Source organism: Rousettus aegyptiacus, unplaced genomic scaffold, assembly GCF_014176215.1.
Source record: "Rousettus aegyptiacus isolate mRouAeg1 unplaced genomic scaffold, mRouAeg1.p scaffold_m13_p_11, whole genome shotgun sequence".
Classification (NCBI taxonomy): Eukaryota; Metazoa; Chordata; class Mammalia; order Chiroptera; family Pteropodidae; genus Rousettus; species Rousettus aegyptiacus.
Window position 1 is genome coordinate 54,843,802 of NW_023416286.1, and position 24,471 is coordinate 54,868,272.

Here is a 24,471-nt window from a genome sequence, read left to right on the forward strand (position 1 = left end):
AAAATTCTAATTTCAATTTCTGACTCCAAGCATAAAGAGCTCCTGTCACTTTGACCTAATTCTCTGAGGTTCATCCCTCTAAATAATTGTATTGTCACTATCTGTAAAGCACTTTGTTACTATGGCAATGCATTCATAATTGGATGTGTGAGTAATTGAGAGTGGCTCCCCTGACCAGGGGCCCTCCCACCAGACAATACAGAAAATATTCTGTTCTCCTGCATGTTACCCACCCATAGATTTGCATCAAGACCCTATGGATTTCTCCACTTTACATGTATTTTATCAATACTATAGACCAATTGGAGCAGAAGGATAGATACAGTAGGAAAAGTACTGGGGGAGGAAATTGAAGGTCTCAGTTTCAGTTCAGAGTCTAACTAAACTTTTCAGGACCCACACGTAGCCTCCCATCATCTCCCCTATTTAAAAGAGATGAGTGAACAACATGCTTTCCTAGGCTTAACCTCTCCCATGTTCTGTAATATTCTCAGCCTTGCTTAACTCAGCCTCATTTAGCAAACCTTTCCAGCATTAAACATTAACATAGCTCTTTTTATATGGCACGGTTCATTACCATGCCAATAAATGATTAATTATAATTCTCCGTCTGGACCAATAATTTGGCAGGACTTTTATGATTCATAATTTGTGCTGTGTTGGAATGTTACCATTCGAAACTGACATACCAGCATTTATTGTTCTTTATTGCCTCTCTGAGGTCGCTTTTGAAAGAGACACCAAGTGACACATGTTTAAGAAGGGTTTAAAAGTTTGACGTGGTCGGAGTAGGAATTACTTATCTAGCGAGGAGTGGAGGATTGGTGCTTCTGTGGATTTCTGTGATCATTTGAGCCTCAAAACCAGCAATGAATAATTCCACAGGCTGTTTGGCCACTGCAACAGTTTGTGATGGTGCATCCTGTGTGGTACCTGCCAGCAATTTCAATAACATTTTAAGTGTGGTCCTGAGTACCGTCTTGACCATCTTGCTGGCTATGGTGATGTTCTCCATGGGATGCAATGTGGAGGTCAAGAAATTCCTGGGGCACATTAGGCAGCCGTGGGGCATATGTATTGGCTTCCTCTGTCAGTTTGGAATCATGCCCCTCGTCGGATTCATCTTGTCAGTGGCCTTTGATGTCCTGCCCATCCAGGCTGTAGTGGTGCTGATCATGGGATGCTGTCCCGGAGGAACTGCCTCCAATGTTTTGGCCTATTGGGTCGATGGCGACATGGACCTAAGGTAAGATATCTATCTAAACCTCCATATACTATTATTGCATTGAATTAATCTTTCAGAATCTGTGGCATTTTGAATATCCGTCGGATCTGCCACTGAATTAGGGTACAACTGAGGAAGTAAACAGAAAGGAATAGATGATTTTACTTTTTTACTTGCCTTCCTGTGTAGCTGTTTGCCTCACAATTCCTCATTTCCTGTGAAAGGTATGCATTTCTGCAAACCAGCCAGGTGTTAATGTAACGTATGCTTTTTTGGGGCCAGTTAATCTAACTCAGTTAGTAGGGAGTTGGATAATTACTATTTATCTTTGGGAAAAGGGTCAAAGTTTTTTAAAACAAAAATCTTTTTCAAGCCTCACAGGCTGCAGCTGAGAAAGTTTTCTTCTATCAGAAAAAAAAAAATAAACAAACAGAAAAACAAAACTTTGTGGTGATGAGGAGCTTTGCCTGTAATCGTGAAATCAAATTGTTCATTCAACATTAGAACCTTTGATGAGATAATAGTCAACTCTACCAAACATAGCGAGTTCTTTAGACAAGCCTTTTCTTGGTATAAAGCAAAGGAGGAATTTGTACATTTGTTTCAAATTAAAAGAAAAACACTTACAACAGCTTCTTTAAAAAAAAAAATTATGCTTACCTTACTATAAAATAAACAGAAAATGGTTTCTCTGCTTCCCACAGAGTAATCTAAATTGCAATGATTTCCCAATTCATCCTGTGCCAGTCTGAACTAGCAGTAGAAAAAAAAAAAGCTAATAGAAATAAGGCAAAGCATTAATGTGACAAGACTGGGAATTTTAATGCTGCAAGTCAAATAGACAAATGTCTTTTTCCTTACCTCACAATTCCTCATTTCCTGTGAAAGGTATGCATTTCTGCAAACCAGCCAGGTGTTAATGTAACGTATGCTTTTTAAACACTGTACTCTAGGCAATCTGCTCTGTTAATCACCAGCTACTATACTCAGAAGAGAGAAGCTCAAAGTATAGAAATGTAACCACTGCAAAATGTAAAACCATTCCAGGTCAATCAAATTATATATATGTAATCAGTAAAGTTTCTGTTACATAGCAGGCTATTAGTAAAGATTTTTGAGAGTCAAAAGTTATTTGTGGATTTTCTGCTATGAGTGGGAGGGGGTCAGTGCCCCTAACCCTAACGATTGTTCAAGAGTCAACTATATTTGTAACTTTTTAACAAAATGGAAGAGTCTTATAGTTCGGCATAATGCCACATGTGTAATCATTTGATAAGATAGAAAAGTATGTGTGATGTTGGTTTGTTTGTTCTTGAAACAGATGCCCTTCTATGAGCTAAAATTGAAAAACCTTTATCTAAAAGGCCAAGCTATACTTTTATGTGCTTTTAGGGAAATTTTATTACTCTTGAAACAGGAGAGGATTATGTAATCTTGTCTATATTGCATAATAATTCCTATAGGAAATAATAATGTTAAGAAATAAGAACCAAAAGCAGTATTTGAAACCTTGGTGGAAAAATCCAGTTGAATCAGTGTATAGAATTCCTTCGGCAAGTCAGAATAAGTCCTGTAATGGAAGGGATGGCTTTGAAAATTTTAATTTTCATTCTAGAAAATGTGCACTCCATAGATCCTCCTTGTCTTAAAAATACCAACACCTTTCCAGTCCAATAGTCACTTCTCTAGCAATTCCACCTATCCAGAACTCAAAGGAGATTCAATAAAAGCATTGTGCACACCCAAAATAAATCTCATTTAATCCCATAAAGTTTCCTCACACAAGATCTAGTCGTTCTCCTAATTCCAAAGTTCTTTTGTGCTTTTTCTCAGACCAGAGAATAAGAAATAAAAAGTGGACAGGGGTGCTAGAGAGGCAGGCCTGAGCCCCACGGTAGCATGTGGCCCTAAAAGCCTGACCTTGAGAGAGAAGACCAAAATGCCTCCAGAGCAAAGAGTTCAGCTTACAAAACACAGTAGCCTTTACATTGTTTATTTTGGGGACAATCACAATCACCCAGAAAGACATCGTTGTATTTTAGTAGAGTAAATAATAATGTTTTCCACAATGACCCATAATCACTGCAAGGAGGTTAAATTTTGTCGCTATGTAAGATGATGACATGCATTGCATATGTTCTCATAGTTTAACACAAAAAATTCTCAGACTTCTCTTCACTATGATCCAGGTAATGAACACTGCTCCCCTCCACCATCACTCTCATCTCCTGCACTCTGGAAAGCACATAAGATGCAGTGGAATAAAAGTAACTTCATTATGGGATAACTTTAAGTCCATTCTAATTTGTTTTTAAAAATAAAAGATAAAAAAATAGAATGGCATAGGAAAAGAGGGAGAAATCATTGACAAACCCCAGTACTTTAAATTTAAGTTAATTTAAGTACTTTAAGTTAATTTATAACAAATTAACTTATTGTGCTGTAGGACTTTGCTTAATACTCTATTTTGTATATAAATTAAGTTAACCTGTTACCATACTCGATTGAACTTTTGGAAATGGTTTACATACAACTCTAACATTGATTATTGTTATACTAGTTAGCTCTACTAAGTATTTTTTTTCTAAATCTTTTCAGCTCATTTTAAGTGAGGTCATTCCTGGTTTTTTAAATAAATGTTTATTAGGAAAGATGAGCCTCCTGATAAACATTGTTCCCGCTTTTTATTTTGTCAAGTCAGTGCTAAATTAGATGCCTTGAAACAAAATTCCTTCCTGCAGCTGTTTTTTTTAGTATTGTATAAGGTTCTCATTTCTGTTGTGTTTTTTTGTTTTTTGGATTTTTGGTGTCTTTTTTTTTTTTTTTTTTTTTTTTTTGCAGGGTTGGAGGCTGTGGGGAGAGACAGGTGTTTTAAATAACTTAGCATCTTTCTCCAAGTCGGTATATAACACCTTCAAGAAATTACTACTCTGATCGTCTCAATGCTACAACTATCGGAGAAAAAACCTTTCAGAAAAATTTCTCTAGTTTCCTGATTTGGAATTATGCTGGAATACAGCACACACTATGACTAAATATATATTAACAGTAACTAGATTTTAGTGAGCACCTTGCTTTATTCTAAGTACTGAACTCCCTGTCTCAGTCAGTTCTCACAGTCTATGAGATGGTTATTATTATGACTTCATATTACAGATAAGGAAACACACACAAAAAAAGTCAAGTAAATTACCCAAAGTCACATAGTAAGTGGCCTGCTTCCAACCCAGGCAGTTTTTGGCTTTGGTGCCTGGCCCAACCATTTAAGGATCTGTTCTCCGGGGCAGAGAATCTGCCACTGTATACAGGACATTAAATGAGAACAGGAAGACCCACTATCCAAAAACCTCTTTTCCATACACTGTGACAGTGCTAAAAATTGCATCAGTCCATATTAACCCCTCCATGTCAAAAGCCAAAGTCCACTTACTTAGCTAAATCAACTCTTTACAATACAAATACTTGCAGAAGGAATGTACCAGATCCTGGTTCTTCTGAATACACATTTGGTAAATTTCTTAGTAGAAATAGAAGTTAGTCCTACCCTGCCTGCTTGTGTGTTTTCTTTCTTGGTTTGTTTTTTTGTTTTTGTTTTTGTTTTTTTAAGTCAGTTTCCTCTTCTTTTCTCAAGCTATAGCATTTGGGGCCATAATTTGTCTCCTTTAAGGAAATGCAATGAAGCTTCCTCTCTTGGACATGCATTCTCCTCCAAAGGCCCAGGGAGGCCCATCTATCTCATCCCAACACGGACGGATATGGCAAAGCCCCTAATATCTTTCCTGACATAAATGTGTTTGTTATTTTCTGATTGGAGTTTCAAAGAATGCCATGTAATGATTTTAAATTGTCATTAAATATCTTCTCTGATTCTTGAAAACCAATGGGGAGGAAGGGATGGCCCAGAACAAAGTAGGAAGACTCCATATATGGATCTCATCATTTTGCCCAGGACCAGACCCTGCGTACATGGGGGCACATGTATATTTCTGTCCAGCAGACCAGATGGTGCTACTGATTGAAATAGTCTTTTTTAAGACTTTCTAATCATGAATTGAAAAATGAAACCTCTCCCCTAGACAACTCAGGTGAATGTATCAACCTGCGCATTTCCTTTCAGCATCAGCATGACCACATGCTCCACGCTGCTGGCCCTGGGAATGATGCCTCTGTGCCTCTTAATCTATACCAAAATGTGGGTCGACTCTGGGACGATCATAATTCCCTATGATAACATAGGTAAGTCATTCCTCTGTGAGATTTCCAAGCATTATTCTCCTACTCTCTGCTTATCCCCAGCTAGGTTCTCAAGCCAGGCTCGGACCCAGCCAGTATTTACTTACCTCTTGCACCAGCAGCAGTTTATGCCCAATTAGGATTTCATTACAAGTCACCCCTGTGTTTGAATTAGAGTTGGCAACATCTAAATGCCAAACCTAGACACCATGGGAGAAGCTGTTTTTTCCCTCCATTGACATCACCAGGGAGAGGGACCAACTTCAGGGTTCCCCTGCACAGCTGTCTGGACTTGAGGAGGCTGAAGTTGCTCGTGTACCAGAGTCTCTGTCCTTTCCTTAACCCACAGTCCAACTAGTTCATGGGAATAAGAGTTTGCTCCCAGACACTCAAACTGAAGAACTACAAAAAACATTCCACTAATGATTTAAAAATAGTACCCCCCAGTAAGCAATCATGAGTGTGGCGAATGAAAACTATCAGATAAAACATATTGTTTATAACATTTGACTGTGAGCCACATCTTGATTTAAAAGTTGATTTACTGGCACAGCCTGTGTGTCGTGCCTGAGAGTCATATTTGCTAGTTATGACTCCGTCTCCACTCATTTCAACTCCCAGATGTTCCCCGCCATCCCAGTGGAATTTTTTTCCCTATTTCTGAGAGAATAAATGATGGTGGAAGATTAAGTTGTTGGCATAAAACGGGGTCAAAGGAAGAATAGAATGGCCCCTGATGTACCCAAACCAGGCATATTCCATAGAATTATCACCATAAAAGATTAAATTTAGGTGAAATAGTACACCAGTACCAGTCACTAGGTACATTGCATGCTAAATAGTCTGTTTTCAGCTGTGTCAAAAAGGTGTGGGTGTCCCACTAAAGAGAGCATGTAAGCTAAAGCTAAATGGTGACTCAGCAGGTTATTTGTAAAAGGAATTTCTGTTGCAACAGAAAGCTGGACTGGATGGCACCTAATATCCCTTCCATTTCTAAGAAAAGTCGTGATAAAACATGATTTGAGTTCTACACAAATGACTTAGAATATGCTTTAGGGACACTAATTGGGAGCAATCTGTATTGCAATATTTTCAAATATTCTCCCTCTCCACCCCTACTATTGCTCAGAGGGGTTAAATAATTTGTACAGTTTTCACAGTTTGTGAATAAGGTTCAGCTCTGAAACTATCTCATTCCAAGTTCCACCACATGACTCCAAGCACCGCTCTCTTTCATTCTCTTTTTCCTTTTTTAAAGACCGAGTTATGGTTCAAATGGTGTAACTGTAACCAGATGCTTTCTCATCTAAATAGGCGAATGTTGGACAGAAAGCACAGGAATGTGAGGACTAAGGAAAACAAACAGAGCCTGGGAGAAGAAAAGAGCAAGCTCTCTAGACCACTGAAGAGTAAAGAGTTAGAACAACCCACCCTCCAGGCAGGAGTCACATACTCTGAGCATGAAGAAAGACAAAGAGTGTGTCTTTTTCAATCAATTTCAAGTCCCGAAAAACCTTTATCTGGCCTCATTTGGTCAGGAGAGTAAAGCGAATATGCAATGGATTCAAGCAGAGTAGCCTTGGGCTGCCCCAAAAGAGATAAGGTCTCTTAGCAAGAGGGGCCAAACATGGGAGTGGGCTGCCTTTTCATAGATCCCACACATTAAACATATATTACCAAAACCTAACCACACACATTCCAAGCACAGCATTTGCACCTAGATTTAAGCTACCAGAGTACAATCCATACCAAGATGGTTTTCATGTAAGTTCTATAAAATTCGAACAATTTAGAGAATAGGCTAGAGACCCAGCGGAGGAAAACTCTTCTCAAAGTAGTAGGATGTAAGGATCCCCAAAGGGGATTTTCCTGAGGGCTCTTACCAGTAAATCTATAAATAACCCTTTTTTAGGTCTATTGTTCCACCATTTTCTCCTTACTTTCTCCTCACCATCAGTTTTTGTTTTTGTTTTTGTTTTTGTTTTTTTGTTTTTTGTTTGTTTGTTTGTTTTTGTCCTGCTCTTGGCATCCTTAGCTACCAGAGGCTACAAAGAAATTATGTTTTCATCATTATAGTATTCATTTTAAATTCTTATTTACAGGCCTGGAATCGAGAATCTGTTTGCCAGTCCTGGTTCAACCTACTCCAATAATAAGGAACGTCTGCTGTCAGAATTTTATTTTTCAATTCCACTTTCTCTCAATGCTTTAAAAAGAATGTTTGAAAAAGAAACAGCCCATGAGAAGTTACAAGTTGTGGGTACTATATTATATAAAAACAGCTATTGGACAAATGAGTGTTAAATAATTTAAAGAAATAAACCACATGTCATGAGAACAGCAGTAAATTTAACATGGTGAATTTGAAGTATGACTCTTACCTGGCTAGGTGAGCACGCTCCTGCAAAGAATTATACTTACTTAAGAGGTCGTCAAATATATTATCTCACAGTAAATTTAAAGCATACTTTTCAACCTATTCTCTCATCTCTCTGCTATAGATTTGAATAACTGAAATCATTCTTAACTAGAAGTCATTAGTCTACAGAAAGCTTGGAGAAGTTTGAACTTTTTCTTTTATTTCTCTACCAAGAAGTAGCAGATATAAAATATCATCTATGTACTTCTTAAGAACACGCACACACACACACACACACACACACATACACACACATACTGAAAAGGAATTTTTCCTAGGATATAAAGATCCAAATACCAAATGAAACTAAAAAATATCAATCGTCAGTATAAGAACTCTAAAAATTTTACCCCCAAATTTAAGGAAAGGATTTATATTATTTACTGAAGTGGGTTTTTTGTTTTTGTTTTTTAATTCTGTTCTGTGTATTCAAGAAGAATACTGATATATTCCCTAAGTTTTTTAAGGCTGTTTGCTTTTCTGTTCTTCTCTTCTCTTATGCTGTGTTCTGTTGATCAAATTGCTCTTCTGTCATCTTTAGGTACATCTTTGGTCGCTCTTGTTGTTCCTATTTCTATTGGAATGTTTGTTAATCACAAATGGCCCCAGAAAGCCAAGATGATACTTAAGGTAAGTGGTCCATGTTATAGAATGCAAAGTCAAATGCTCCACAGCGTGAGTTGAAATGATAGCTCTTTCCAGCTACTACACTGGTTTTCTCATTATAGTATAAATCCTATTCTGGAGGTGGGGTGGGGGTGGGCCTTAAAGTTATTAACATGCAGTTGACTCTTCTAGAAAGACTTTCCTTGTTGTATCCACAGGGCAAATTTCTATCCACCCTTTGAGATACGCAATTCAAACATCACCTCTTGGTTTTATTCTACTCTGTATTCCCATAGCACTTTGTTCTTATCTCTATTATGTGGCTTTGTACTATAAAATATATCTACACAGCTGTCTTGGAAAGCAGAGCCTATCTTTCTTATCTCTGTATCCATATGGCCAGTTTAGTGCCTGGCAATTGGTAGATAATTATATATGTATATTGGTAGATGATTATATATATTTATACATATATATAATTAGTAATCATTCATTTCCTTCACTAACTATATTCTAGCTAAATGATATGGATATATAGACATGGATTATATAGATATATGGACATAGATATAGAGACGTAGACATATTCCACTGACCAGGGAGCAAATTAAGCTTGTTGGTATTCTTTGTTTCTCTGGACAAAAAAAAAAAGATATAAAATCCAATTATTTTTTTAATGTGAAAGGGAGAAAACAAGAACATTAGCTTTTGTTTACATGTGTATTTTAACTTTTATAGGGTTTTATATCTGTTTTCTCATTACCGTAATAATCATAAAAAGTGACTAGGGCAAGATTTTATCCATAATTACAGATGAAGAAACTTAATACTCAGAGAAATTTCATAATTTACCAAAGGAGGGAGAGCAATAGGAATGGAATCAGAAGCCAAATCTTCTACTTCTTATTGAGTGGGTTTTCTTCCTCTCTGACAAGGATAATTTGCAAGCTAGAACAACTTCAGGGTAATTGAACATGGATGCTACATGTCCTGCTATTTTCTTAAAAATTAAAACTTGGGACAAGCACCAGCATTTCTGGCCACAGCCACCAAGCAAGGAATACACAGAGAAGTCACTTCATTATCACAATTATTGGTTCGCCTTGTGTCTTTCTTCCAGGTTGGGTCCATCACAGGTGCAATCCTTATTGTGCTCATAGCTGTGGTTGGAGGAATACTGTACCAAAGTGCCTGGATCATCGCTCCCAAACTGTGGATTGTAGGAACAATATATCCTGTAGCCGGTTATTCTCTAGGGTTTTTGCTGGCTAGAATAGCTGGTCAGCCCTGGCACAGGTAGGGTGTTTTCATAAATCAGATTGGGAATTTTCTTCTGTAACAGCTGTTGTATTAGTTTGCTAGGGCTGCTTTCACGAAGTCCTCCAAAAGGGGTGGCTAAAACAACAGAAATTTATTGTCTTACAGTTCTGGAGGCTGCAAGTCCTATATCAGTGTGTAGCAGGATTGGTTCCTTCTGAGGGATATGAGGGGGATTCTGTCCCAGGCCTTTCTCCTTGGCTTGTAGATGGTCATCTTCTCTCTATTTCTCTTCACATTGTCTTCTTCTTACATTTCTGTATATTCAAATTTTCCCTTGTCGTAAGGATGCTAGCTAGTCATATTAGATTAGCATCCAATCACCTTATCTTAACTTATTATATCTGCAATAGTCCTATTCCCAAAAAAGGTCACATTCTGACATATGGAGCCTTAGGGCTTCAGCATATGCATTTAAGAGGACACATTTCAACCCATAACAACCCATAAATACTGATGACAAATTCAAACTCTTTCACCTGTAACAACTATTTCTGAATACGTCATTCTAAATAGACTCATTCATTTCTAAATTACACAAGTCCCCCCAGAAAGAAAATATTGACTGCCTCTCTTTTGCTCAAATTATTCTGGACCAATTATTCTACACTACACAGGTTGATCTCTTCCATTGTTTTGCATCCTTATTCTCCAAGCAGAGTAACTTTAACAAAAGCAATTAGGTTGGCCTTATAATATATGAGGGTTCCTCCAGCCAGCAAAGGTAAGACCTCATCACCCAAAGGTGCTAAATACTAGAACTAGGTTTAGCATGTATGGGTTTGGCACTGAGTAAAAGCATTTCCTCCTCTATTAGACCATCTGAATCAACAGGCAGAGGGAAAAGCAGGTGTAAGAGCTGGTGCCTCTATGAAGTTTGGAAAAAGATGAGCAGTCCTGGACAGTGGAAAGAGTTGGATACGTGAGGCAGGTTGACCTGGGCCTGCACTCTGACAGGCCATATACCTACCAACTGTGGGACCTTGCGCCAGGCACTTTTTCTCTGTCATTTCTCATCTGTAGAAGGGACGCAATAATGCCTACCTTGCAGATTTTTGATCAAAATTTAATCAGAAAAACGAAACCAATTTAACAATAAAACAACTATAACACATACTCTATCTTGAGTGTTTTCGCAGCCCCTGCTCTGTGCTCTGCACTGTTAAGATGTACATAATTGAAAAGAGTGAAATGAGCCCCCTTTGCCATTTGTGCACCACTAACTAATAAATGGTCCATAAATGAGCCTGCATTTTATATATATTTTTAATTTATATGTATATTTCTCTTTATTATATCTATTTATTCAATCAATACCTTTATTTATTAACAAACATATATATATTAGTTATTAATAAATATTATATTAAATAAAACAAATATCCTCTATGTAAATATATATATTTACACATACAGATATAAATGACATAGACATATTTCACTGCTCAGGTGGTAAAATAAGCTAATTGGTGTTCTTCGTTTCTCTGGACAAAAGATGTTATAATCTCTGGATTTTTTTTTTAATGCAAAATGAAGAAAACAATGATGACAGTGTCTTTTGTTTACATATACCTTTTTAACTTTTAGAGCATTTTATATCCATTTTCTCCTTATCATAAGAATCAAAAGATGACAAAGGCAAGATTGTATCTATGTGTATATACATATATAGAGAGAATATTTATTCATATTATATAATAATATATAAATAAGTTTTTATATGGAATATATAAATAAGTATTTATATGGAATACATATGTATTCCATATAAATAAAATTAAATATTGAATAAAATATATTATTTTATACATATACAGATACATTAAAAGCAGACCTATATATATATACTATATATGTACTTGTTCTCATATCTACTTTTACTGTTGTATCATAACAAAGTAAAACAAAAACAAAACAATAAAAACGTGTATTCTCTTAACATTTCTTTTAGGTGTCGAACAATTGCCCTGGAAACAGGGATGCAGAACACTCAGCTGTGTTCCACCGTGGTCCAGCTCTCCTTCACCCAGGAGCAGCTGAATCAGGTGTTTACCTTCCCGCTCATCTACAGCATTTTCCAGCTCACCTTCGCAGCAATATTCTTAGGAAGTAAGGAATATGCTAATCACATTTTATTATGATGTTCTTCTTTAAGGAATCTTGGAGTTATTAATAAGGCATTTTTAATAACCTTTTTCTGGTAATGAATTACATAAATTAAATTAAATTAAATGCCTTTTTTCTGGTAGTGAAATAAATGGGTAGAAAAAGCCACCCATAATATTACCATGATTTCCCAACTACTGAAGAAAAGATTATAATTTTACCAAAGATTCTGGTAAAGATTATATGTAAGTAAAAAATAATGGCAATCAATCCTCTCTACTGACTCTCTTTTCCTCAGTAATTAGGGAGGCATATTAACCTGTTAAAACCATTTTATCGTGTGCATTCCTACATGCTTCCTGGAACCTTGAACTGGTAATTTTTTTCAAAACATTGTTTTGATATGCTTTGCAAATATAGGATATTTATCAGAAAAATGGTATACTGAATATATTTATCAAGCTAAGTTACACAGATATATGTGTTCCCATGTGTGCATGTATATATCTGTATATTTTTTAAATACCCATATAATCAAAACAGTTGAAGCAAACATGTTCTTTATTTCAAGTATAGGTATAGCTAACCTGATTTTCAATTTTATTCTGATGTAGCATATAGCTTTGACCCATTAGCCCCTGCCACCTGCTGGCCTTCAACTAGTTGAAACTTCCTCTACATTTTATTTTCCAAGGACAGATGATGGTTAACCTCTATTTTTTTAAATAATTTTTTTTTATTTTTCAATTACAGTTGACATACAATATATATTACTTTCAGGTGTATAACATAATGATTAGAAATTTACATAACTTATGAAGTAATTACTCCAATAAATCTAGTACCCATCTGACACCATACATAGTTATTATGGCTATATTCCTTATGCTATACTTTACAGCCTCATGACTATTTTGTAACTACCAATTTATACTTCTTAATCCCTCCCCTTTTTACCCATCCCCTCAACTCCCCTCCCATCTGGCAACTACCAAATTTTTCTCTATGAGTTTGTTTGTGTTTTGTTTGTTCATTAAGTTTGTTTTTCAGATTTCACATATAAGTGAAATCATATGGCATTTGTCTTTCTCTGTCTGACTAATTTCATTCAGCATAGTATAGTATCCTCCAGGTTCATCTATGTCGTTGTTCATGGCAAGATTTCTTTCTTTTTTTTTTTTTATGGCTGTGTAATGTTCCATTGTATATATGTACCACTTCTTCTTTATCCATTCATCTATTGATGGACACATAGGTTGTTTCCATATCTTGGCTATTATAAATAATGCTACAACGAACATACAGAGACATATATCTTTGAAGTAGTGTTTGGGGTTTCTTTGGATAAATACCCAGAAGTGGAATTACTAGGTCCTTTTTTGTCTTTTGTTATAGCCTTTGTTTTAAAGTCTATTTTGTCTGGTATAAGTATTGCTAACCCGATTTTTTTTTTGTTTCCATTTTTATAAAATTATTTTTCTGTCTTTTTACTTTCAGTCTGTATATGTCTTTTGATATGAAGTGAGTCTCTAATAGGCAACATATGTAAGGGTCTTGTTTTCTTATCTATTCAGCCATGCTACATCTTTTGATTGAAGTATTTAATCTATTTATATTCAAAGTAGTTGCTGATAGATATGTCATTATTGCAATTTCATTAGTTACATTTTTTGAATACTAGTTTGCTTGTGATGAACTCCCTTAGTTTTTCCTTGTCTGAGAAGCTCTTTATCTGTCCTTTGATTCTAAATGATAGCTTTGCTGGGCAGAGTAATTCAGTTGTAGATCTTTTCTTTTCATGACTTTGAATATTTATTGCCAATCCCTTCTGGCCTATAAAGTTTCTGTTGAGAAATAAGCTGGAAATCTTATGGGAGCTTCCTTGTAGGTACCTAATTGCTTTTCTCTTGCTGCTTTTAAGATTCCCTCTTTGTCTTTAACCTTTGGCATTTTAATTGTGATGTGTCTTGGTGTGGGCCTCTTTGAGTTCATTTTCTTTGGGACTCTTTGAACTTCCTGGACTTGTGTGTCTATTTCATTTACCAGGTTAAGGAAGTTTTCTGTCATTTTTTTTTAAATAGATTTTCAATTCCACGCTCTCTTTCTTCTCTTTCTGGTATCCTTATGATGAGAATGTTAGTACAGGATTTACTTATTGGGGCTCTGGTGCCTGCTGAATCTCGTCTTTGCTGTGTATTTGTGGAGATGGTTCAGTGGTTCTCTGGTGTGGTCTGAAGCTGGCCACCAGTTGTGTTGAATCTTGGGCCTCTTGGGAGGGGCTGTGGTGCAGTCCAAGTTTACCCACTGCCTATGCCCTGCATGGGGCTATTTGGTATGAGCTACAAAGTGATCTGCAGATGGCTGCCATTTGTGCTGGTTTTGGAAGTGCTGGGAGAGGCTAAGCTGAGATCTGAGGCCAGCTGCCACTAGTTTCGGACTTGAGGCTGCTTAGCAAGAAGTATGAGGATACATCAAGGCTAGATGCTAATTGTTTGGGGTTTGTGAACCTTTGAGAGATTTTAGGAAAGTCTCCAGCATGAGCCAAGACAAGTTGTTTGCATGGAAAAGCCACTGGAAGCAGCTTGAGTGGTCCCACAAGTTGCATGGGGCAGGGTCTCAGAAAATCAGTAGGATGTGGCAAGCTAGACATGATGCTTGCCTGTGTGTGCAGACTGAGTGCGGAAGGAGGCCAAAAAGGAACAATGGCTTCTGCCAGCACTTCTGTGTGAGAGAAAGCTGCTCCTCCAATCCTTTCCCTGAAGCCAGACAATTTGGTTCTTTTCCATACATCCCTGGCACCTTTTGAGCTGCTTCCCTAGAGCTGGAGCTCATAGTAAGTCCGTCAGCAAGTACATCTATACATGGGCCTTTTAAGAGGACCACCTGGGACTTCGGCCATCCTCCATTTCACTTAGCCACAATCTCTGCTGGTTTACATAGCCAGATGTTAGGGGGACTTCTCACCCTGGCACTGGAAACCTGGGCTAGGGAGCCTAGTGTGGGGCTGGGACCTTTGCTACTCAGGAGGGACCTCCACAGCTGAGATGTTCCTCCCAATTTTTAAGCACCACACTTGGGTGTAAAATGAACTTAGTCTGGGTCTCCACCTCTCCTACTAGCCTCAATGCAGCTTCTTCTGTATATCCTCAGTTATAGGGCTTCTGTTCAGCTAGACTTCAGGAGATTCTCAATGATGGTTGTTCTGTAGTTTATTTGTAATTTTGATGTGGTAGTGGGATGAGATGAGCACAGCACTACCTGCTCCACCATCTTTACCAAAACTCTAACCTCTATTTTTAAATTCTGTTTTTTTTTTTTAAATAAGAATCTGCTGTTTTACGCTTCATGGCATTTTAATGGGGATTGTATAGTGAAGGTGAATAACGCAAATGATGTGAATGTTAAGTTATAAAATGCTTGGAGGTAGTTTTGTTTAAATTCGGTTTTACTTTTTCACTTAGCTCCAATAGGTATTCATCTTGGCTGTAGGTGCTAATCATTTTCTGCATTATTGTCTTGAATGTTATTCTCAAAGCAGAGTTTTGCTTTCTATGACAGGACTATCTGAAACCACTGGTAAACCTTCCCCTAATTTATCATTGATGCAGAAGACAGGGGTCCGTGGCCTAATTATTTTGTTTTCTTGTTGATACCAATATATCCAATTGGTGCACCTCAATATTTTTACAAATAATTAATGATGTCTACTAGACAAGCCAAAGAAAGACTGGTTGATAGAGCAATTAAATAGATTTACTAGTTAAATAACTAACTCAAAAGGAATTAACAGATAAGCTGAAGGAGTGATGGGAGGGCACTAGTATTGATCTTAAACTTTCCAACAGTTTTATCAGTAAAATTGAAATTCCAATTGAATTCCATATATCGGTTTTGAAAACAAAAAAGAGATCTTTATTAAGTATATGCAATGCTTAGAAGCATATTCCAGTGAAAGGATTAGAAGTTTAAATATTTTTTGGAACAAGAATAGGAAAGAAAAGGAAGAAAGGAAGGAAGGAAGGAAGGAAGGAAGGAAGGAAGGAAGGAAGGAAGGAAGGAAGGAAGGAAAGAAGGAAAGAAGAAAGGAAGGAAAGAAGGAAAGAAGGAAGGAGGGCAGGCAGGCAGGGGAGAAAGAAAAGGAATAAACAGGTTGGTTAAATAAAATTAGGGGTCTAAGTATAAGTTGAAGCAATCCCAGCTCAAAAGAGTTTATAATAAAAGTGTTGGACTATTTTAACTAACCACAAGCTCAATTCAATCAGTTCAATAGCTCGGGGCTTCAGATCTACTATATTACTAGAAGTGCAGGGACCAATCCAAGGAGATATTGATCTTGATATATTAATATCTTTGAAGCAGGACATTGTCTCTCTCACCCGTGTGTTATGATAGTTAACATTTACCAAGCTCTTACTGTTCTCCCAGGGCCATGCTAGGCACTTTAGTACTTTATCTTATTTAATATTCACAATTGCCTTTGTAGTAGATAGTAGTATTATACCAAATTTAAGTGTAAGGTATTGTAATTTGAGGGTAAATAATACCTTCTCTTCCCCTAAGGACTTTGGATCCAATTAAGAGGTAGAATAAAAATCAGATATGTAGATAATACACTTTTATTACAGATAAAACAATTAAGAAATATGGCTCAAAACTGCTACCAAGCAGGCTTGTTAATACCTCACCCTTCCACTGAATCACACATGTGCACATAACACACACATATACACACATAAATTGCAAGAGTCCCCTTGAAGGGCAGTCTGTACAGGTGAGCTGACCTCAAAAATATGCTGAGAAATGGCTGCCACCAGAGTGGCAGCTCCATAGAAGAGAAAAGGCTAATCGCCAATCAGCCAAGGCCCCCTCCTTGTGGCAAAGAATGAATAAAGGCTGGAAGAGATGGGAGTGTTATTATAGCTCAGGTCCTCCTACACAGACCATTAGATCAAGGTCCTGGACATTGCCCCTTAACGTAGCATATTTATTGAGGACTAGCACATTAACTGGGAGATGATATGTACAGAATAAATGGTTGGTGAGTATCACCTGCAGAAGTCATGGGAGCAAGTATCCTATACAGCTGTATACTAGATCTTCCTAAATTGCAGTCATTTCTCTTACCATGAGTTACCGTGGAACTAGGAATGGTGATTATCCTAAGTGGCCTCTAGTCTACAAAATCTGCGAACTGATTTTCGAGCCATAGCTTATAATCACTGTCCAAAGTAAGTTTGCAGCTAATTATTATGGAAGTTGTTTAACTTCTCCTATATTGTTTTTTAGTTTATTTTATATATAAGAAATATCACGGAAAAAACAATGAGGAATTTCCAGAGAGCAAAGACAACAAAACAGTCCCCGAGTCATCGCCCTATAAGGTGAATGAAGGATTTCAACCACAAGAAAAGTAGACACCAAGCGGACAAGACAGAAGAATTCTACAGGCCGTGCTTCAGCTATAACAATGTTTAATTACCTGTTTTGATGGGATATTTGGCAGGAAAAGGTTAAAGCAAAAACTTAAATTCTAGTTGAATCCATATATTGGTTTTGGTACCAAGTCACTGATAGTCCAAAGCTTTAATGTAGCAAATATTTATACATATAGAAATATTTCTATGTCTTTGAACTATCCCCCCAAAACATCCTCTGATCTCAGACTGAAGCTGACATAGGTAACACTGAGAGCCTCTTATTCCCGAACCGAATTCTTACCCAGAATTTCATAACTCAGCGATGAGCACCTGACTTTTTATGTTAAAATAGCTCCACTAAATTATTATTATAAAGTGATCAAGATTTTCTCTAGTATTTATTATTGTAAAAAGATTGAAATGAACATCTTCCATTAACATATTAATTAATGTTGCAACCTATTTATGTAACTTTGTAGTGTAAGATGGGCAAATATCTGACTTCCTGTATTTAAAAATACTAGCCTTCTCTAAGTGATAACCCAAAAGCAAAAATAAGAGAAAAGAGTTTCTAAATAGATTTCAATAACCAAATTAATAATTTTCTACATTGGTTGCTCTATCTTAGGAGTCCAATGACACCCACTAGACTTTTTAGGAAATGGCTTGTATTTAGCAAAGCACTCTTTAAACCCTGGAGAGGGACTTCCTCAAGGTTTGCCTGAATGAGGCAGGCCCACGTTGGCTAATATGACAGCTACTCAGTTTATATGGAGTCCCAGAGTAGGCATCATTAAGTGGGGAGATGTGAAGAGGTACAAAGACAGTAGAAGTATTGGAAGAAACACCACCACTCTAGTGGATGAATTCGATTCAATGGGAGATAATGGCAATTACATGAAAAGGCACAAATAACAGAATCCCATTTGAAATGCATGACTAGCACCAAGTAGATGTGCAGAAGTAAGAAGCGAGGAGGAAAATGAAGTCAGGCATCTATAGGGGAAGTAAGTAATGAACAGTATTTGAGAAAGAAGAGCACATGCCCAGGGCCCAAAAGTAGAAAGGGCATTGCCACACAAGTTCCTTGAATGCTATAAGCAGGTGTAATGAGAGGAAGCAAGAAGGATTTGATCAATGACAGCAGGGTTTTACGGCAAGAGGAAACTAACTAGCTGAATGTTGGGTTCTCGATTTTAATGTCTAGTTTAATTTCCTCTCCCACATTCCACAGCAAGATGCAGGCACGTTCTTAACTCATTTCATAGTGATTTAGTTCCATTTTTCTGTTTGGACATTTTTGCTGCCTCATAGACTCCCTTTCAAAAGTTTTGGCTCCAAAAGGCCTTTTGCATTTGAATAATGTGAGTTAGATCCTGCTGGTGTACCTCAGCATTACAGGAATATGAACATCAGCTCTTTGAATAGAGGGATGAGGGATTCTGCTTTTCAATGTTGTAATATTTATATCTTTTTATAAAAGGTTCACATTTACAATTGAATAGGGATCTTATATTTTTCTATCATTAGACAAATACATTAAAAGGGACTAGGGACTTTTATTAAAGAATAGTAGGTGAGAGGTGGTACAGATTTTCTTATTAGGGAGTGTCAAAGAATATGCTTTCCAACAGTGCAAAAGGGAGACTTTCGGTCTGTCTGTAAAGCACCTCCTATACTTTCATCAAATAGACAACAGGCAGCTGTACTAAAGACACACTGTGAATTCACATCATAATTTCAACATACCCGAATTCAAGGGCCTGGATGCCAGCAGTTGCAGCAAGCAGATTTTTCCTCCCTGTTGATAAAGATATGAGAGTGAGACAGAACTTGGCTTTCTTACATAATGTGGTATCTTGTGAGTTGTGGATTTTTTTCTGCTATGCTAGAGGGAAGAAAAATAGCTGAGTTTTTAAATTGATAGCTCTCTATTTTTAAATGACTTTGAAAAGACAAATAAATTATGTATTTTACTGCTTCTGTGAGTATCATATTAAATGAATATTTTATTCGAAAGGCTTGAATAAATGAAAATAATTTTTGCAATGTTTGGCCTATTTGAGTCTTTGTGACAACTGTCAAGATATTTTCACTATTTAATTCTAGAGATATAAATAAGGTAAAGTTTCTCAAATATTAAATTGTTCTTTAAAACATGTCTGAAACTCTTAATTAAACACTCTAATAATAAGGTCTCCCACTGATACAGATTGAGGTTGTCCATAAGAAAACCATACTAGTGTAACACTAATCAAAGACTCTTAAAAATGGTATGATGATGATAGTTAATCTAAAATTAATAATAAAAGTATTATGTGTACTTATAAATAAAACTACCACTACCTTCTACTATATATTTACATATGTATGTGTATGTATATATATATACACACACACACACACACACATATATACATATATGTATATATATGTATGTGTGTATATATGTACATACAGGCACATACATATGTAAATACACTTCAAAAACCACATTAGTTTAGAACAAGTGTCTTCAAAGTATGATATGGATACTCCTGGGAGTTCCTGAAATTATCTAAGGGGTATGCAGGCACAGATATGGAATCAATTTCCATTTCTTCAATTTTCATATGTATACTTTCCCAAAACTGCCCTGCTTGAAATGCTTGAGTTGCCCTTAGTTCTCCTTTCCAACCTCCTCTTCTTGGCAGGATTCCACCCTCCCCCTCACTCCCAAAGAAAGGAAGACCTTACTCTCATCATCCCTAGGCTTATTATGTATGGTTTCATTGCCCAGGGTAGAAGACTTTTGAACATCAACTAAAGGAACAATTCAAAATACTGGTGCCTGAGGAAGGCTTCTCATCTTTCTCAGTTGTATACATTCTTATTCAAGAATTTAGAAATGGGATATTTTGACCCATGTTGGAATATTTTGAATATAGAAATACTATAAAGTGGAGTGGAAACAAAGACAATTTTCCATTAACACTCATGCTAGCAATTTCATCTCCAACTATTTACCCAAAACACATCATTCTTGAGGCTAATTTTGTGAGAGCAAGCAAAGGAGCATTGGTTAGAAACATTGAAAGAGAAAACCTTTTTTCCACCCAAAGTTTGATAAATTTATGGCAAATATCTGTATCTTATCTATCTTGGAATTACAATTCAGATGTGAGGGAATTGACACAGGGACTTGCATTGATGAATTAGTTAGGATTGAAACATAAATTTTTTTTCCATCAGAGAAAAAGTCTGATTTGGCTGATTGGTTTGAAAGGGGTGCTTGCTTTGCCAATTAGGAAATATGAAAGACATTTTCCATAAGTTAAATGAGATAAATCTGCACCTCCAAGATTTTAAAAATATATTAAAAACATGATAATAACAAAATTACATTATAAAATAATTGATCTAGAATATATAAAGACTCTTACAATTCAATAAGAAGGTAACTAAATTTTAAAATGAGCATACCAATTTGAATAAACTTCAGCAAAGAATGGCTACTAAAACCAATGAACCCATAGTAATAGCAAATAAATAAATGAAAAGATGCTCAACACCATTTATAATTAGATAATTACAAATTAAAACCACAATGAGGTACCTCTACATGCACAATAAAATAGCTAAAATAAAATTATTCATGATAGCAAGTGTTGATGAGACCGTAAACCATAACTCTCATAGATTACAGGTACTATCATTACTTTCAAAAAACAGTCTGCAGTTTACAATAAAAAACACACACTAGCCATATAAACCAACAATCTCACTCCTAGGCAGAAGTGAAATATAGTAACACAAAGAACAGGAGCCAGTAACTTGCAGAAGGAATTGATTACAAGGGGCATAAAGGAACTTTCTGAGATGATGGAAATGTTCTGTAACTTGAAGCATTTGTCAAAATGCATAGAACTGTATGCTTAAAATTGGTGAACTTTGTTCTTTGTAAGTTATACTGTTAATAAAGCTGATTAAAAATTTTGTTGGTAAGGAAATTTATTCCATTTTTCCCAAATCTCTCTGAGAATACCGAGTTAAATTTGGAGCCTCCAACTAAAAGAGCAATAGGCTCTAAGCGCTATTTATGAAGTTTAATAAAGTCTTTTGTCATGTACTTTCTAGAAACAAAAAGTTAAAGCTCAAGTTCCAGAAACATTTTGAAAAACAGGTATTTGCAATTCTTTGTTTTCAACAAAACTGAAAGTTGTCAACCCTTGAATTAAAAAAAAAAAAAAAAGTTTTTATGATAGACCACTGGTTTCTTTAGCAAGTTAACCTAGAAGACATTTGGTTTGAGGGACAATATATTCCAAAAGTTCTTGCATTGTTATTTCCTCTTTGTGTGAAACAAGGTTGATCAGCACTGAAATCTATAAACACACACAAAAAAGAGGAACAATGTAGATGTTGAAGCCCCTTAGTCTAACAATAACAGCAAACTGTTACATAGTGCTTACTGCCTTCCAGGCTCTCTTTAACCTCTGTGCAAATATGAACTCATTTAATCCTCACAACAATTCTATCCCCCACCCCTATCTTTTATTGATGAGGAAACAGGACACAGTTGAGTAACTTTCTCAATGTTATGTAGTTAGCAAGTGGCAAAACTTGATTTGAACTCAAGAAATCTGGCACTGCATTCTGTACTGTTGACCACAGTCCTAAACTACATAATATCCACAGTACACAGATATATGGAATTTTAAAATTTTCATGAATGCATTACATTAGAATAAATTTGGCAGTGTAAATGGAATTAAAATATAAATTCAAGTAGAAAAAAAAATGTGAATTTCCCAAATATGAAAGCAAAACTTTTCCATCTTTTTTCAATCAACAATAAGTATCATATCTATGAGGTATGCAGATAACTTTGGATACATTTAAAAGTGATGTAACAATTTAATTTTAAAGTTCCACTGTTTATAAAATTGTATTTGCAACTATTGTCAGAAATTGAACTTATCATTTAATATTATGACAAATGGCAAATATCACCTAAAAATATACAAGGTATTTTTACATTTTAAAAATTATTTGGTGAGGTATGCAACCTAATTTCTTTTACTAATTCTAACCTTTTATTAACTTGCTAAGTATTGCATTTAAAAGGCTAGTCAGTGTTACAAAGATGGTAGGGGAAACTAATGAATGATCGCTTTCTCTGAAAATTAAATACATACACACACAAATACACACATATAATTGTATACAGTGCTGAAGTAATGAGAAATAGTATCATTACTCAAAATTAAAATAGTAGGTTGAGATGTTTAAACACAAAGATTACTAACACGTTGAAACAGTAGAGTTTGCAGCTGAATTGCTGATCCATACATTATGATAAGTTCTTCAGTCATCATGGTTACATCATTCTCAAACTAGGAGGGTTTAAAATAGAATAGTTGTTTTAAAAACCGGCAGATTTGATTCTGTCTTTCTGTTACTGTGGATATAATGACTCTTTCACAGGTAATCTCTTTGAACTAAGAAACAATATAATGGCTATGGTTACAAAGCTAATATCCCTAACATCAACCCTTTTAAGGAATTGGTGAAGACAATGCAGACATTAATTAAGGACAAAATGGAACAGCAAGGGGGAAAGCATTATGAAATAATGTTTAGTGAAAAAATAAATACTTATAATCTTTACACTGAAATGCATGCAAATGATAAGGATCAAAAGAGAAATGGAAATATGAGAACACTTTAAAGAAGTGGGACTGTGGGATAATTTTTCAATATTTTTTTTACCACTATGTGATATGTGAGAACTAAATAAAATCAAGAGAAGAAGGAAATATTAAGAATATTCTTGAGAGATAACATGGGTCCCCTCACGTCAATATGCAAATCTCGGTGAGTATGGCTGGAAAGGAAGAAATATGTCCTCTATTCCTTCCAATAGCTTTTGCCACCCATGACTTTTCTCTTTTCAACTGGTCCCTATGAGTCTCTGTTCCTAACCAGTAAAGCACAAACTCCCCTGATGTGGCAAACACTATTGTCTGGTTAACCCAACACACATTTTCAATTCCTTTCTTCCATTCTCATCTCAATTAAAGTCTCATGTTCACACCTTCACATACAGCTAGCTGGCCATATGCCACAGTTCTAGACATTGCACATGAACAGAGATTGCCAGGGAGATTTTAGTAAAACCTTTGGTAATTTTCTGTTAATGTTGCTATCATGGTTGAGATGCATCCAATATTGCTCCTTCCTCCACATCCTATGTCTTAAAGACACATGGGTGCCTGCTGCAGTAGTGACTGTGAGCAAATGAACATAGACCTGCACAGACACCAGCTCTAGAACTGCTGACCCTCTAAACCAGTGCCAACAGCTGCCTGCCTCTGGACTCAGTGAAATCTGAGAAAAACACCTACTTACCTTAACTGTTTTTACCCAAATATGTTATTATTAGCAACATTCCTAACTTATAGACCTGGTGATTACTATCAGTGGAGTTGCCTTGGGTTAAGTTTCCCATAAAAACATTTAAAGAAGCATTGATGGTAGACAAGAGGAAGCTGAAAGTTCTATGGGGAACTGTCAAGACTGTTTCTCTGTAAGCAATTTTGCTCAGGGTACAAAAAAATGGCAAGTTTTGTAAAGGCAATAAGTGACTATAACATTTAGTTTGCCATATCTCCTATCACAAAAGAAGCTCAGTACGTACTTGTGGAATTGAACATGTTGGCCCTGAGTCAGATTATGAAAAATGTTGCTCATTTTCAAGCCAAAAGAATATTTTCCATAGACTTACGATTAAAACTAATAAACACAGAAGTTACATATATAGGGAATAGGATTTTTTTTTTTATTTCCGAAAAGTTACTGCCAAACTATGTGTTGGAATATTTCACTTTGTACACAGCATGTTTATAATTTTTATTAATTCTCACCAGACCATGCAAATTTCTTTAAAAGATAATTACATGATTTATTTGCTATAATGAAAACAAGTCCTGCCATATAGTGATTAGGTGGGATTAGAAGGACAGAAAATAAAAATTAAAATTATATAATTCTAATATGTAATAATAGTTCTTAAAGCTTTCCAATACATATGTGTTACATTGAGTTTCCGACTACACATAGAGTTATCACTCAGGCTATTCTGGGACTACTGAGTAAATACGCATTAG

At 36.0% G+C, this 24,471-nt stretch overlaps 1 protein-coding gene across 2 annotated transcripts in view; it reads left to right on the forward strand.

Moving 5' to 3' along the window:
• Window positions 1-708: 708 nt before the first annotated feature.
• SLC10A2 (solute carrier family 10 member 2) overlaps window positions 709-24,471 on the forward strand; it is a 28,701-nt gene continuing 4,938 nt past the window's right edge. Inside the window, exons 1-6 of one of the 2 annotated variants that reach the window (XM_016123205.2) lie at window positions 709-1,246; window positions 5,343-5,461; window positions 8,419-8,507; window positions 9,604-9,779; window positions 11,752-11,909; window positions 17,193-19,286. In XM_016123205.2, the coding sequence (XP_015978691.2) occupies window positions 870-1,246; window positions 5,343-5,461; window positions 8,419-8,507; window positions 9,604-9,779; window positions 11,752-11,909; window positions 17,193-17,320 (1,047 nt within the window). In that variant the 5' untranslated portion in view covers window positions 709-869 and the 3' untranslated portion in view covers window positions 17,321-19,286. Of the gene's footprint in view, window positions 1,247-5,342; window positions 5,462-8,418; window positions 8,508-9,603; window positions 9,780-11,751; window positions 11,910-17,192; window positions 19,287-24,471 lie in introns of those variants that run through there. The other variant, XM_016123207.2, reaches the window with a different exon arrangement.